Here is a 17,066-nt window from a genome sequence, read left to right on the forward strand (position 1 = left end):
TTTTAGGGTCTTGCTGTGTTGCCCAGGCTGGCCTCCAAAGCCTGGACTCAAGCAATCCTCCTGCCTGAGCCTTCTGAGTAGCAGCAACTACAGGAGTGTGCCATCATAGATTATCTTTTGGAGCAGTTTTAAGTTTACAGAAAAATTGAGCAGAAAGTACAGGGAGTTTCCATATACCCTCCTCCCCGACCTTACAGTTTCCCCCATTACTAACATCTAACACCTTGCATTAGAGTGATAAGTCTGTTACAACTGATGGACCAAAACGAACATATTATTATTAAGGCCACAGTTTATATTAGAGTTCACTCTTTGTGAGTCCAGCGCAAATCCCTTCTCTTCTGGAAAGCCTTCTTCAGTCAGCCCAGCCCTCAGAACTCTCTCCCAGACTGAATTTATGCCCTTATAGTCAGTGTGTCCTGTTCACAGCTCTAGACACATCCAACCTTGCTTGTAGGCACCATGTGTGAGTGTCTCAGCGTTGGGTTTCTTCTGCTAAACTGTAAACTCCTTGAGGGCAGGGAAGGGACTCACAGGCTCGAAGTCTTACACTTGTTCAGTGACAGCCAGGGGTCCCTAAATATGGTCACAGGAACCCTTGATCTGTTTTCTGTATTGCAAACTGCCTGAAGGAAGCCATATTATTAATCAAAGTAAGGCCCCGTTGTTTGACCACCATGCATGCAGCTTTGCTGGACAGGCCCAGTTCAGGGCCAGTGCAGTAACACTGGCTCCCTTGTGCTGCTTTGAAGCTCCATTGTCTTTAATGAATATGAAAAATGGGGATGGATGACAAATGGATATGAACAAACCAACTTGTTTGGTTGCCAAAATATCTAAAAACATGTAGCCCTGATGAAGAAAAATCACAGTTTTTGGCTGTGAAAAGGTTAAGTACCACTGAGGCTGAATTATCATTTGTGAAATGAGAAACTAAGGCCAGAAAAAAGTGAAGTGAATTATCCAAGGTCACACAGTGTGTTAAGGGCAGAACTGAAGCCAGAAGCCAGGTATCCCTGGGATTGCATGCTGAGGAGCATGGGAACATCTCTCTCTCCACACTGAGAAGTGCTCCTGCAGCACCAGCAAAGGGCTGAATACACATATGTTTACCCACAACTGGCAGGGTAACCCCAACCAGGAAATCTGGCTTTGAATTCCAGCTGCACTGTCCTCTTTGCTATGTAATCCTGGGCAAGTCACTTGATATCTTTCATGGCTTCCTCATCTATAAAATGTATACAAGGATCTCTGCTTCCCCAGCCTCTTTGTTGTGATGACTGGAATAATCTGACAACCAGATGCTGAAGGAAAGAGGTAGAAGTGATCAGTGGAGAGAAAGCACAGTCAGACCCAGGTACAAACCCCAGCTCTGTGCCAGCTGTGTGACCTTGGACAAGTCACTCAACCTCTCTGAGCACCAGTTTCCTCCTTTGTGAGTTGGAAATAATGCCTCCTTTATGGGACTCCTATGAAGATTAAGAGAGACTGTCCATAAAGTGTTTAGCATGCACAGTGTCTGGCACACAGTAGGTGCTTAATCCATGGCAACTAATTATTACTATTAGTCTCTGTTCAGCTACTGAATGACACAGTAAACCTAGGAATTCATTTCTCTTCTCTGGGTTTCAATTTTCCCAACTGTAGAATGAGAGGGCTGAACCAGATGACCTCTAAGACCCCTCTCATGTCTGTGTGCTCCTGAGTGTGTGGTGAAACCCCTGTGGGAAAGGAGAGGTGAGCTGGGCTAGGCCCAGGAGGAGCTGGGGGAGCTGGCCGGAGCTCACCGTGCTGGCCACAGCGCCCTCCTGCTGCGTCCCATCCCGGAACCAGATGATGGTGGCAGCAGGCTTCGCATTGAAGGCCCGGCATGTGAGGTTGTGGGGGGTGCCTGCCTGCAGTAGAATCACAGGGCCTCCGTCAATCCTGGTGTCCTCTGGGGGGACTGTGGGAGAAAGCAGAGCAAAGTCAGTGCAGGGTGTGGCTAACACTTCCCTGATGACCAAAACTCCTGCCTCTGGAAGCATCCTTCCACCTGCATGTGCGCCTCTAGGTAGGCAGTACCACCCTACCCCCTAACCTACAACCACTGTCTTCATTGCTCTTGTGGTGGCTTCCCCTAGGTCCTCAGCTCACACATCTTTCCCAGTCCTTGTCTGCTTTTCTTTCCTGGCCTATAATATTTTCTGGTACTCCGTGCCCCTACTGGTTTTTTTGTTTGTTTGTTTGTTTGTTTTTGAGATGGAGTCTCGCTCTGTCGCCCAGGCTGGAGTGCAGTGGCGCCATCTCGGCTCACTGCAACCTCCACCTCCTGGGTTCAAGCGATTCTCCTGCCCCAGCCTCCCAAGTAGCTGGTATTATAGGCGCCCCCCACTGCTCCCAGCTAATTTTTGTATTTTTAGTAGAGAGTAGGGGTTTCACCATGTTGGCCAGACTGGTCTCGAGCTCTTGACCTCTCGGTGATCCACCTGCCTCAGCCTCCCAACGTGCTAGGATTACAGGCGTGAGCCACTGTGCCTGGCTCCATACCCCTACAGTTGCTCAGAGCTACACACTACAGATGGAAGCCTCAAACTTAAGAAAGGGCTCGGCTATCTCAGGCCCTGAGTATAGCTCATACCCTTGGGAGTCTGGCTCTGAAAGGTGGCTACCTCCATAGGACTTCTCCCATCCTCCCTCCTGTCTGCTCCTCTGCCCTGGAGCAGACAGATGGACTGGCCTATTACAGTAACCTCCATGTCACACTGCTAACAGGTTATTTTTCCCTACAGCACAGCTAAGTATGTGCCACTCCCCTGCTCAAGCACCTTCAATGGCTACAACTGCCTAGGGCATAAGTTCCAAGCATTTCGGCCTCCTGTTCAGGGTCCTCAAGCCAAGACCTGCAATGCAGTGATTTCCATATGGCACGCCCTTCTCCCACAGCTTCTACTGAAGTGCTTCCTATCCTGTTCAAATCCCAGTTGATGCATAAGGCTTTCCATGCTGTAGCCCACTCCCACCATGGTGGCCCCCACCAGTCACTCAGAGCTCTTGGCGCGTTGGATTTTGTTTACTTATAACAGTTATTGAACCCTGCCCCAACCAAAACTGTGATCCCCTGGAAAAACAGCAACCCTGTCTCACTCATATTTATATGGTCACCAGTGCCTAGAATGTGACCAAAGTAGGCTCTTGCTAAATGTTTAAAAAATTGAATTGACTGATGTCTGATGCTGCAAACAAGGGGGGCTCTCCCTGCCCTATCTCCATAGGCTTCTAAGACAAACCAGACTGTAAGTTCCCTGAGGGTAGCGGCTGCTTCTGATATACCATCAACACTTCAATGTCTAGCCCAGGGCTTGGGTGATCACAGGTGCTCAGGGATATTTGCTGAATTAATGAATGGATACTGATGAAATAAAGGCAGAAGGATTTTGATTATAATTTTTCTGGTCCACCCAGTGTTTATCAACCATAAATGAGAATGGAACTCCTGGGCTCAAGCAATCCTCCCACCTCAGCTTCCCAAGTATCAGAAACTACAGGTACACACCATCATGCTTGGCTAATTTCTATTTTTTGTAGAGACGAGGTTTCGCTATGTTGCCCAGGCTGGTCTGAAACTCCTGGGCTCAAGCAACCCTCCTACCTCAGCCTCCCAAAGTGCTGGGATTACAAGCATGAGCCAGCGTGCCCCACCGATAAAAGATTTTGTTTGCTTCTTTCTGAGAAAGACAAGAAAGACCCAGAGGAAGGTCCAGAGGGAACACTCGAGAGGAGGGTCCAGAGGGAACACTCGAGAGGAGATCTTGGGAGACCCACGATGCCCAGTGGTGGGCAGGGCTGTTCTAGAATTTACACAATGAAGGTCTCTATGCTGGGGTTTCCAGTACAAACTACTTGAAACCTGTCTTAGCATTCTGTTCAACTCATGTGTGCCTAGTGGTATAGTGGAAAAAGAATAAAACTTAGATTCAGACTGCCTGGTTTCAAATCCTGGCACCTTTGTTCACCTGCTGTGTGATCTCGGATGAGTTCCTAAAAACATTGAGTCTGTTATGTCTGAAGAAACAAAGATATAACAATGCCTACTCACTAGAGCCTCGTGAAGGTCAGATGAGATACTGTACATAGACTATGATGTGCAGGGCATGTGTGAGGTATGGAATGTATTAGCCTTACTGCCTGGACGAGAGTAGCAGTGGCTCCAACTCCTGCCTGGCTAATTATCTTCTGAATCCCTGGCTCTTCCTCCTTGTTCTGTGGTGTATCTGGTTCCAATGCCAGATGGGGACAGGTTTGAGGATGGGGATGGGGAGCAGCTTGAAAAGTAGAGAAAGGTGGAGAGAAATGAATAAAGAGCTGCTGCTCAGGGCCTCCTGGTCTGCTCAGGCCCCTCTAAGGTCACATGTTGCTGCCACACCCAGGAGGAAGATCCTGGATGGGCAGAGCCCTGAGCAGACACCATGCCCAGGTGTGTGCCTAGGTGTGTGAAGCCCCTCCACTGGGAAGGCATCAGCTTCCTCTACCCTGGTAATGCCTCCTGCCCCTTTGTTCATGCAAAGACTACCCATCTGTCACCTCTGCCAGCAGTCTACCTTTCTCTGAATTTTCCAAACTCTCTGCCCATCCTCCATGAGCTCATCCCTGCCCCTCATATATGGGACAAATGACAATAAAGCTGTTAAGGTGCCTGCTGAGCCAGCTGTTAAAGGGCATGCGTCCATGTGTGCATGTGTTTATAAGCAAGTTTTTATGGTTTGTGACTTAAATCTGTATATCAATATGCTCATGTGCCTCCCCAAACTCATGTGCCCCTGAGTCTGTGGTCAAAAAGGCCTCAGTTTCCTTGTTTATAAAACTTCAAAAATACAATGGACACCTACTCCCCTGAGTTGTTATTGTGGAGGCAAAACAAAATCAAGAAGGTGAAGCCAACTGTAAATGGTGGTGGGATCGACAATAATTTCTGCCACTCAGTGAACGTTCACCTTGTGTCAGCCAAAGTGCCTCCTGTATATGACTTCATTTAATCCCTACCACAAAGTATATTTCATTATTCCTTTCATGGTAAATATCATTAACCCCAATTTACAGATAAGGAACGGAGGCTCGAAGAGGATAAACAAATGTGCTCAGAGACAGGAGAGTGAGTTAGAGCGCAGAGCTGGGATGTGGATCAGGCTTGCCTGACCCAGAAGTCATGCTCATCACCATGGTTTCGGAGGTCTGTATATCTATGTTATGTCTGCATCTGTTGGGGAGTGGGAGGCATCTTTTCAAAGTCCTACCCTAAGGAAGAATGACAGAGGCCATTTTGTGAAGAAGGCCCCTGGCCTGGGGAGCTGGGGGGCCACTGAGGGGGATGGCTGGGGAGGAGAGGAGTCTATAAGGCTGACATCATGCAGGGAGGCTGACACCAGGCACTGGGCACAGCCCACTCCTCATTTCTGCCCTGCCTAGTCTCTGGGTCCCCCAGCTGCCATGAGCAAAGGCTGTGGGTAAGCAGGTACGCAGGAAGGGATGCAGGAAGTGTCATGCCTTCTTATTGCCTCCGTGTGCTACAGGTGGCAGGGTGTTTGAGAATTTAAGACAAAGACAAGGAGAGGAGAGAGTGAGGGGAGAAGGGCCTCCTGGTCTGCTCAGGCTCCTCTAAGGTCACATGTTGCTGCCACACCTGGGAGGAAGATCCTGGATGGGCAGAGCCCCGAGGAGACACCATGCCCAGGTGTGTGCCCAGGCGTGTAAAGCCCCTCCAGCTACACTAACCGTCCCTGTCTCTCTTTCAGCTTAAAGTGACTCCTGGGGTCTCTCCCTGTTCTCTCATCCATCCAAGTCACCCAGGCAGGCCAGCAAGGACCATACCTTCAATACCCACCATGCCCTCGAAACAAGCCAGTCGGCTCTCCTGCTATGTAGCTCTCCTTCATTGGCCTGAAAGCTTTTAAACAAGGCACTCTTCCATCTAGGGTTCCCCTTGATATTCTCCTTTTCCAGGTTCTTCCTGGATTGAACCAAGCCACTGGGTGCCATTATAAGACATTGTTACTGCAACACTTAGTAGCTTAGCTGGCCTTTCTTCATCTCTCTCTATCTCTGTGATAAGGTAGCAGAGAGAAGAGTATCAAAGTACACTCATTAGGATGGGAGTTCTCCAGGGCAGCAGTAGCACCTTCTAGGGCCTAACATAGAGGCAGTCAGGGAGGAAAAAAGAAAGAAGAAGGTTTCCTAAGAGTCTCATGGTTCCTCGGAATGCTTGGTTGAGCATGGGACTGACACACTTCAGTGAGGGATGAAAGATGATGTCTTGGCATTCAAGATCACCCTCTAATTTTTGCTGTCTAACCTCATTCCTGCTCCTTGCTAATTCTTCCCATTTTAGTCCTAGAGAGGAAAAGCAAACCATCCAACAGCTTTGAATCCTGGTCCTTCAGGGCCTTTACATCCAATGAAATTGGCTGTTGGGTCCCTCCAGTCCTCACTTATTCTGACATCTCACATTCACCCAGACCTTCACAGGTTACAAGTCTCCATGCAGCAAAGCAGCAGTTGCTAAGAAAAGGCTGGTGTCATTATGCCATGTTACTGATGAGAAAACTCATGCCCAGAGGTTGTCACCTCTTTAGGATCATGATGCCAAAATGGCCAAGGTGCCCAGGTCTCCTAACCACCAGCAGTCTAGGACTCTCTTTCGACTACGCTCTGAGGACTTGTTATGTTCTCACCTCCCTCCTTGCAAAAACGAAAAACAAAACAACAGGCTGGGCACAGTGGCCCATGCCTGTAATCCCAGAACTTTGGGAGGCCAAGATGAGTAGATCACCTGAGGTAAGGATTTAGAGACCAGCCTGGCCAACATGGTGAAACACTGTCTCTACTAAAAAATACAAAAATTAACCAGGCATGGTGGTGGGCACCTGTAGTCTCAGCCACTCAGGAGGCTTAGGCACAAGAATCCCTTGAACCCCGGAGGTGGAGATTACAGTGAGCCGAGATCATGCCACTGCACTCCAGCCTGGGCGACAGAGACTCTGTCTCAAAAAAACCAACCAATCAATCAACCAACCAAACAAACAACAGAAAACCTTCCTTGTGCCCAAACTCCCTCATCTCAGCTCCTCTCTCCTTTCTCCCATCCATCTTGGGGGCTCCCCACAAATTCAGTGATTTCAAGTTAGAGGGAAAGAAAGGAAGAGGGGCAAAACATATCAAATGGAGGCAGAAAAAAAGGGACAGAGTCAATGTAAATAGGGAAGAAAGAGAGTCACAGATGGACAGAGTCCAAGCCCAAGACAGAAAGCACAACAGAGGCAGAGGCCCAGTGAGGCAACAGGGCTGGAGAGAACAGGAAGACTGGCAGATTCAGAGGTATTGCAAGAGTGAGGCCTGGAGAGAGGCTGGGGGCTGAGTGGGCAAGGGGGACAAGGGGTGTGCTGAAGCTGGCCTCCTTCTGGTTCTGTGGCACTGCTGCAGGAGAGAGTCCCCTCATTATGCAAATGGCCTCAGGGGTTACCATAGAGGGACATCTGCTTGGTCCCCCAGTGGGTGGCTGCCTGGCTGGCGCAGGGCTTCCAAGAGCTGCAGGGCTTCCAAGAGCCAGCAGCCATCCAGACACAGCAGGACCCCATCCCTCCCACCCCTCACCCCAGTTCTCAGCCTCAAGGCCCATTCCTTCCAGTCCTATTCCCCTGTTCCTGGAGGAGGCCCCCAGGTGAATCTGAGAGGAGGGGTGAGCACTGAGGGAGGAAAGGAGTCAGCTGAGGGAAGAAGGGCTGTGTGAGGCTGGGGTGAGGTGGAAGAGGGACACAGGGGCCCTTTGGGGTCTCCGACGCAGCTGAGAGTAAAGTAGAAGGGAGACGCCCCCTCACCAACAAGCCTGCCAGACAGGACAGCTGGGAAAGGAGGGCCCAGGTCTCCATCACTCCATACTTCCCTGCTTCTTGTCTCCACAGCCTTGTTTCTAAAAGGCAGAAGGCCCTGTCCCTGAGTGGCCGAGGCACTGGCTGGAGCAGAGAGGATGCTGGGCCTCACACAGCCCACATCCTGCCAGCACCCCACATCTCCCACATGCCTGGTTTACTTTCTTCTACCTGGACTTGAACATTAGGGCAGGGATGAGGCCAGTAACAGAGAGAGAGAAGCTGGGAAATTGAAGAGGGAACTGGAGAGTGGGAGAGACTGCCAGGATACAGACAGATGGGGCCTCAAAGTACTGAAGGGCATTGGGGTCCTTACTGAGCACGGTGAGTTTGGCCCGCCGAGAGCGCAGGGCGGCCTCCGTGGCCTGGCACTCATAAGAGGCGTCGTCAGAGAGCTCAGCATCTGTGATCTCCAGGTTGTACTGCCCAGCGTCTGCGGAGCCCACGACCCGGTACCGTGGCCAGGCTGCAGAAACAGAAAGAATGAGGCCCAACCTTGAAACAAGGACACATCCTCAGCCAACCCACACCAGTACTCCTCGCTCTGCCCTCTCCTGGGACACCACTGACAAGTGAGAAGGTGAGGCCCCAGACACAGACACCTGATGCCACGACACCCCATGGCGAGGCTGGGAGCCATACAGCCGGAGAAGCAGACAGGAGGGCAGCTGAAGCAGGGAGGCTATCAGGAGCAGATGAAATCTCCAAGGCTGTTTGCAGACAAATGCCTCTCATAATAATAGGAGAGAAAAAGGCACACAGCAGAGAGCAAAGGAGAGGGGGAGAGAGGGAGAGCGAGTATGTGGGCTCCAGGAAATATAGGGCATTGCAGCACAGACATGAGCTCATGGGAGCACCTCTGCGGGACTCATAAGGCAGAGGGAAGCCCAAGGCAGGCCCAGGGAGGAAGGATGAGGCAGGGGACCGCCGGATCCCCAGAGAAGCCCCTAAACCAAAGAGTCCTGGTTTCCTGCAGAAGCAGTGGCTGAGGCAGTGGGCCTTGCCCTCCTTCCTCCAGGCTCCCCCACCCTCTTCTTGCTTCCCAGCCCTCCCGTCTCGTTCCCCCATCAGCTCCTTCCCATGATCTCAGTCTGTCCAGAGACTATCGATTCTTCTCACTCCATATCTATTGATCTCACTCTCTCTCCCCAGAGACTATCGATTCTTCTCGCTCCATATCTATTGATCTCACTCTGTCTCCCCAGAAACTATCGATTCTTCTCGCTCCATATCTATTGATCTCACTCTCTCTCCCCAGAGACTATCGGTTCTTCTCACTCCATATCTATTGATCTCACTCTCTCTCTCCAAAGACTATCGATTCTTCTCACTCCATATCTATTGATCTCACTCCCTCTCCCCAGAGACTATCGATTCTTCTCACTCCATATCTATTGATCTCACTCTCTCTCCCCAGAGACTATCGATTCTTCTCACTCCATATCTATTGATCTCACTCTCTCTCCCCAGAGACTATCGATTCTTCTCGCTCCATATCTATTGATCTCACTCTCTCTCCCCAGAGACTATCGATTCTTCTCACTCCATATCTATTGATCTCACTCTCTCTCCCCAGAGACTATCGATTCTTCTCGCTCCATATCTATTGATCTCACTCTCTCTCCCCAGAGACTATCGATTCTTCTCGCTCCATATCTATTGATCTCACTCTCTCTCTCCAAAGACTATCGATTCTTCTCACTCCATATCTATTGATCTCACTCCCTCTCCCCAGAGACTATCGATTCTTCTCACTCCATATCTATTGATCTCACTCTCTCTCCCCAGAGACTATCGATTCTTCTCACTCCATATCTATTGATCTCACTCTCTCTCCCCAGAGACTATCGATTCTTCTCGCTCCATATCTATTGATCTCACTCTCTCTCCCCAGAGACTATCGATTCTTCTCGCTCCATATCTATTGATCTCACTCTCTCTCCCCAGAGACTATCGATTCTTCTCACTCCATATCTATTGATCTCACTCTCTCTCCCCAGAGACTATCGATTCTTCTCGCTCCATATCTATTGATCTCACTCTCTCCCAGTTTCTTTCTCTTTCTATCATCAATAGATCTACCAGACCCATCTCTTTCCCTTATATGGATTGCTCTACACGACAAATTTCCTGTACCTATACTAACACATGGAACTCACAGCAAGTAATCTCAACTCCCTCAACAATTATAAGAATACAAATATACAGCCCATCCCCCACACCCATACTTACTTCATTACAGTGCTTTAAACCTAAAATGTGTTCTTACAAATCTCTTCTCCCATTTGGCTCAAAACTCACAAATGCACTTCTAAGGCAGACAGGCCTGCAACTACTATGCCTGTTTCACACATCAGTAAATGAAGGTCCAGAGAGGTGAAGTGGCTTTCCTAAGGTCACCCAGCTGGCGGAGGCAGGACTAGAACCCAGGTGTCCACTCTGCCAGGCAGCCTTTCCAAAGGTCTCTTTACTTGCTTTAGAATATAGGAAGTTGGTTTTTTTGTGTTTGACTGACTCATTATGTTTGCTTCAGCACCAGCTACATAGCCAGTGCTTAATAAAGGCTTGTTGAATGAATAAATAAATGAATGTTCAGGCTGATATTAAAATGAGTTTTTGGCCTCTGAGCAGACATTGCCCGGGCAGCGGGGAGGAAAGAGGCTGGAGCCAAGCCAGGCCGGCATGAGACACTTGCGGGACACAGAAGTTGCCTGTGCCCTCTCCTCCCTTGCTGCAGACTTTGGAGTCTCCCAGCACCTCCTGCTAGACAGCTGTCTGCCTGCAGTGCCCCTCACGGGGTCTGTGTCTGCCTGAAGCTCTCTTATATAAAGGTCTCTTGGTTTCCCTTGACCTCTCAGGCTTCATACTGCCTTCCTCAAGTCAGTCCTCAGTGGGAGGAAGGGCAGAGCTGCAGGGTGGGAAAGCTGTAGAGATGGAGCTCAGTAGCAGAGACAGAGGGGAGGCTGTGGCACAGAGGAGGGCGGTTAGGGAACTAAGGGATGGTGAGTCCAGGAATCTATGCTGGAAGTGGGAAATGGCGGAGAAGATGGGACAGTTTGGACGTTGGGTAGCCAGGTACTCACCTTTGAGGCCCTGGCCCATGCCCAGGGCCAGCCCATCCTTGGTCCATTGCACAATTCCAGAGTAGTTGAGCAGCACACAGGGGAGCACGGCCCGCTGTCCAGCCACCACTGTCTGGTCAGCCGGCTCCTGGCTGAAGCGGGTCTGGGTCCCTGCAAAGCCAAAGCCAGCACTGGGTAAGATGAGTAAGGAGAGGGGCTCCTCTAAGAGGTCTCCCTCACCATGCAGCAGGAGGGAGGGAGAGAGCCTCCAGTTGGGGATGGGGACTCTCCGGTCCCTGCCCCCCTTCAGCCTCAACCCCTTTGTTCCAAGATGCCACGTCCTCACCCTTTATTCCTTCCTCCCTCTGAGACCCATGGGAATGGATTTCAGGAGCTGAAGTGCTCAGCAATCACAGAAAATGGTGCACTGTTATATAAGGGCCTTAGAAATGGGTCTAGTCCAACCCTCTCATTTTACAGAGGAGGACCCTGACTTCCAGGGAGGAGAGTAACTTACTCAAGGGCAAGTTAATGGCAGAGCTGGGATTAGAACCTGAGCCCCTGCATCCAGGTCCTGGCTGTTCCTCTACTACCCATTGCCCCAGCCCACCCCCACATTAATGACTCCTACTTAGACATGTGTCATGTGAGCTGATGGGAGCCAATGTGAACCAACACACTTGTGCAACTATGCCAGGTACAATTCCTCCATGAATACATCAGGGTAGATACTATAGAGCCGGCATGGCCACATGTGTGTATAGAAGCTTCCTGGGAGGAAAGTGTATCCAAAACAAAGTAGCTCTGAACCCACTTCTTGGCACATGTGCCCTGCTCTATGTGTTCATCCTTTGCTCCCAAGTGCAGGGGGGCCTCAATGTGTACACATGAACACACCTGCACACACCCTGCCTCCCTCACTGTGGGAGCTGAGAGGCCACGTGACTTTGTTCCACTCTCCCTCCGGCTGTGGGAGCTACACATGGCTGCCCGGCTGGCAGCTCGGCCGGGAGCATTTGATTAGAGAACTGCAGAGTAATTGCCTTTAATTGTGGAGCCTAAATGGAGCAGGGAATTGCATTGCGGGTTTTTTCTCCCCCACCACTCCCACCCACCGGCTCCAACCAGCACTGGTCGGCCCCAGTGGTGGGGCAGGCCTAGGCTCCTTGCAGAGCTATGTGAGCTATGGGGCTCAGGTTCCTTTGCCAAGTTGTGGGGAAAGGAGAAGGGGGACAAGGGAGTGACTGGAGGACAGCACAGGAGAGTTCTGGGACTTCCTTGCCATGCTCCCAACCTGTCATACCAGGTAACTGAAATCGGCTCTCCCCAAAAGTCACGGCCTCCTCCTTCTTCTTTCCCTCCACAGCTCATGAATCTGCACAGAGGCCACAATCCCCAAATCTGACCTTTTCCTAACACAGCTTTCTAAAATTTATCTGACCCATCATCACTCCTGTGTGTAAGCAAACTTAACTCACCCCTCCCCACTCCAAGATCTCCCTCTAAGCCCCCACAGAAGTGGGATCCTAGTCTCATCTCCTTCCTTCCTTTTTCTTCATCAGCCCCATTTCTCCTTTTTTCCACAAACCTGCTCTACATGTCCCTCTTCCAGGAAGCCCTCCTAGCCCGATTCCTTGGCCTCTTGGGCAAATATAACCAGTCGCATCACTCGGCCCTGCTGTCATCACTATGTACGGGATTTCCTCTCTCAAACGATCAGGAATAACGCCCATGATTTTGTTTGTCACAGGGTAGAGGGCAGCTAGTAGGTGAGGGCATTTGCCCTATCTGTTCCAGCAGAATGCCAACATCTCCTCTAAGGCAGAGGGCCAAGCTCTCTCCCCCATCTGAATCTCCTGAACATCCGACATCCATCGCCGTTGGTTGTTGCACACAAAGGGGTCTGAAAAAGAGGTGGCTGGGGCCTAGAGTGGACTGATAACCAGAATATGATCTAGCAGGAGGCAGACTCTTTACTCTTGATTAAGTGTGCAAATTTAGCTCTTTGAGTCTGCAGGGGCCAGGAAGTTAGAAAGAGGGTCCCTCTCCCATACTCCATGAGTGGCTCCTCAAGTCTGCTGACCTGACCTCTCATTCATGTCTTCTAAAGGATAATCCCTTTTGAGTGATCAGCGTGGCTGGTGCTGAGATCCTGGGGGAGGGGTGAGTCAGGTGAGCAGCCAACATTATTAATTCAAGCATTGTCCTCATTATTATTCAAATTTATTCATATCCTTGCGCATTTCTCTAGTGCAGCTATATGCTGCAAACTCTCCACACTCACGTTTCTCCTTCCCATGGCCCCCGGAGCCCAAGTCAAGGGCTTAAGAGTGGGGTTGCTAGTGAGCCCTGGCTCAGAGGTGGAATTTATATGCATAGCTTTCCTGCATGGAGCCTGGACACCCTGGTCTCTCGCTGAAGTCTCTCAAGGACAGTGAGCAGCTGTCCACTTGGAATGAAGAGGCAGCTGACCCTGAGGCAAGATGGAGATGGGAAGCACTTGAAGTAAGAATCAGGAGACGGGGCTCTTGTGGAGGTGAGGAGTGGTGTGACCTTGGGCGTGTCAATTCCTCATCTGGGCCCCCATTTGCTCACCTGTACAATGACAAGCCTGGACTGGGGAACGCCAAATCCCTCTGTGCCCAAATACTAAGAGCACAGGTTTAGGAGACAGACTGTGGTTTACATATTGCCTGTGTGGCTTCCTCACCCAGTGACCTTGGCCAAGTTACTTGCTAAGCTTCATTTTCCTCCCTGGTAAACTGGGGAATGTTATATCTATTTCTGGATTGCTGTCAAAGTCAAAAGAGATGAGGTGTATGCTATGCTTGGTACAGTCCCTTGCCTGTACGCACTAAATGGCATCTATGATCATTATTTCTCCTGAACAGTGAGACAATTAGAGGGACAACTGGAAACCTGAACAGGAACGTGACAAAGAAGGTGGTATCTGACTTTCTGGGAGTTTTGAAGTCTCCTCTTGATTTAGGCCTGACTGAAGCAATTCAGTCCAGACAAAGGGGGATGGAAGTAACAACTCTGCAGAGAGTCCAGAAAGGAGGGGAAGTAAAGACATCTAGGGAATTTAATTGGATGGAAAGGCAGCCTAGATCCTGAGCCTACTAAAGCCACTGGCAGTGTTTTCTGGTCCCAAAACAGCCCCCGCAGCCAACACAGAATCCCAAATAGAGTTCAGATGCCCCTGGGTTATGCCGACCTGGCTTATGATTACGGGAACGCCCCAAGTCTCCCTTCACCAAGTCCTGTTCTCTCTGATCTGTACACACTAGGCCTTTGTTACCTCTTCATGCCCTTGCGCAGGCCTTTCCCTGGGGTGGACACTGCTCCCCCTGCTCCCTTGGGATTCAAACAGTCACCTCCTCTGGGAAGTCTCCCATGACTTTCGTGTATTTCCCTCAAGGCCTTCCTATTCATGTCTCACTTCTGCTGTAGTAGGGCCCACACTGCACTGGCCACCCCGTCCCTGCTGTTGCCCCAGGGGCAACTCCAGGAGTCTGGACTGTGTCACTCATAGTCAAGCCCATCACCAGGTGCAGGGCCTGCTGCCTGGCACACTACATACAGGTGTTCCAAATATGTCTGTTGACTGAGGGAGTGAGAGTGAGCAAATCCGAGTCCACAGTCCTGCCTGTGAAACCACCATCCAGAAAAGGAGGCAGAGCATGCCCCTGACCCCAGAAGGCTCACAGACTTCCACAGAGGTAGAGACAGGCTGGGCAGGTGAAGAGGGCAGCACCCTCCTCTCAGTGAGAGGAGGAACAATGCTGGGTGGAACTCGGAGTCGGTCCTGGGAAGCTCCCTGAAAAAGAGAATGTGGAGCAGAGAAGGGAAGGGCAAGGGAAACAGGCTCTGGACGGTTCTGACATATGGTGGTGGCGAGGGGGATGTGGGAGAGCAGAGGAGAAAGCCTAGAAAGTGAGCAGTGAGGTGCAGGCTTTGGACAGGGCACGGCTGCTCAGTTAGCAAGAAGGGGAGAGGGAACCCAGTAGCATTACAATGTAAAAGGGGGATGAGGTGTTGGTTTGCCCTTGAGTGTCAAGGAGCCACCAAGAACCCAGGACAAGTGGCCTAGCAAGTGGCCTAGGCACACATTTGTGTGCACACCTGCCTCTCAGGTCCTGGTTGCCTGGCCGTTCACCACCCACGCCACAGAGCAGAGCCTGCCCTGGACTGGGGGTGACATTTCAATCTCGTCCCTATGCTTGCACCCCCTTCCAGGAAATAAAACCAGTGCCAAACGGAAACACAAGGAAACTGCTCTATGTGGGGTAGGAAGGTGGCCTTGGGGGGCCAGGTGGGAGGGGAACCAGCAAGGTCCTGACCACAGACCTAAGGTGAAAACAGACCATTGCTGGGTCAAATTCTGGCAGCTCCAGTCTGGGGCCAGCCAGTGAGATTCTGCGCATATGTTTTAAGTGTATTCCCACCTGCTTTGATCTTGCTCCCTCCCTGCCTTCAGACACCATCACAGCTGTGGTGAGCTCTTAAGCAGTCATTGTGAGGACAGGCAGAGAAAAACTGAGCAGCACATCCATGTGCCAGGGCACGCACACTCACACATACTCACACGCACCCACACGTACCCAGAAGGCTGACAGAGGCGCAGAGAACGCTGAGAAACAGAGACAAAGACAGACACCCACACAGAGGCAGAAGGAGAGCGAGGAGGGAAAGGAGACTAGAGTGAGAAGGGAAGAGGCAAGTTCTGTGGGAAAGAACCCAGGGTGGAAAAGATGCAGGCTGGGTGGACAGAAATCCAGAGAGAAAAGCGCCAGGAGGAGCCAGTGAGACGAAGACATCCATGGAGTAATAGAGACCCAAGGCAAAGCAGGGAGGAAGGAAGGCAGAGAGATGGAGACCAGGAGAAAGACAGAGGTGGGAGGGGAGCTGGGGGCCCTGGCAGCACCCCATCTCCTGCCCCAGGGTTGGACACGCCATTTTTCTCACCAGATAGGAAATTACGAGAAGGCCCATCCAGGGTTTGCAGGCAGGTGAATAGCCTAATTAGGTGGAGGAGATTAGAGCCTTGACGGGTGAGAGGAGCACAGAGGGAGCCTGGGGAGAAATTAGGAGAGCAATAGGGAATTTGGCGTGGCAGCTCTGTGCTTCTTCCCCAGGTGAGGCGAGGTGAGAGGTGAGAGAATCCCAATCGCCCACCAGCATCCTCTCTGCCTCTCTCTCAGACATCCACCCTTTCAGGTTAGCCCACAACCCTCACCACCCGCACCCCATAAGGCAAAGTTCCTCTAGCCTCAGACTGGGAATCATTCCCTCCCTCTTCTCCTACTGCATTGTTGGGGCCTCTGGTTATAACACTTTATCACAGCCTGCCTTGGATTAAAAGTTACCCATATGTGTGTGTTTCTGTCTCCCCCACACTCCTGGGAGCCCTTGGATAACAGAGATGCTTTGATTTACCTTCCTTGACCCTTCAACCCCAGCAATGTTCCTTAACAATAAACACTCCCAATTATAAGATGCCAACTATGTGCCAGGCACCCAGGCAGATGCCTTGTAGACATTGTTTCTGCACAATAATCCACTATTATTATCTCTGTTTTATAGAAAAGGGAAATAAGGCTGAGGGTGCTTAAGGTACAGCTGTTAAGTGGCAGAGATGGGATGTGAAATCAGGTATTTTCTGCTACAGGGATATCCAGAATGTCTCTCCGGAATGGATGAGATTCATGACCTCTACCCAGAAGAGAACTATCAGTGAGCCTAAGTTCTGCCCATCAACCACTCCTGCTTCCCACCCTACAGCTCAGACTCCCATCTTAACCCTGTTTACCTCCTGGGAGGCTGCACTCTTCAGCTCTGGGCTGGCCAGCACTTTATAGCCACGCAGGACTTGCCCCACACGCTGCCACCAACATAGAAGGCTTGGTCTAAATGTCCCTACATGAACGGAGGAGCGGTAGCCAAGGCTGGAACGACTGCCAACAGCATCCAGAGAGGTTTTGGTGATTCATAAAGCACCAACCTTCAGGCCACCAGTGGCTACCAGCAGAAGTAGACCCTGCTTATAAAGGCCAATGACTGTTCTGTGCAGCTCACTAATCCACTGCCACTTTTATACACA

General features: G+C 50.8%; 1 protein-coding gene across 3 annotated transcripts in view; it reads right to left on the reverse strand.

Annotated features, from left to right (window-relative positions):
- Positions 1-17,066, reverse strand: part of KIRREL1 (kirre like nephrin family adhesion molecule 1) — a 102,914-nt gene that overhangs the window by 9,402 nt on the left and 76,446 nt on the right. For 2 of the 3 annotated variants that reach the window (XM_009242664.4, XM_009242662.3), the window contains exons 2-4: positions 10,985-11,134; positions 8,218-8,367; positions 1,788-1,945 (exon numbers count right to left, since the gene is read on the reverse strand). In XM_009242664.4, coding sequence (XP_009240939.1) covers positions 1,788-1,945; positions 8,218-8,367; positions 10,985-11,134 — 458 coding nt within the window. The remainder of the gene's footprint in view (positions 1-1,787; positions 1,946-8,217; positions 8,368-10,984; positions 11,135-17,066) is intronic. The other variant, XM_063727269.1, reaches the window with a different exon arrangement.

This window comes from Pongo abelii, chromosome 1, assembly GCF_028885655.2.
Source record: "Pongo abelii isolate AG06213 chromosome 1, NHGRI_mPonAbe1-v2.0_pri, whole genome shotgun sequence".
Lineage (NCBI taxonomy): Eukaryota > Metazoa > Chordata > Mammalia > Primates > Hominidae > Pongo > Pongo abelii.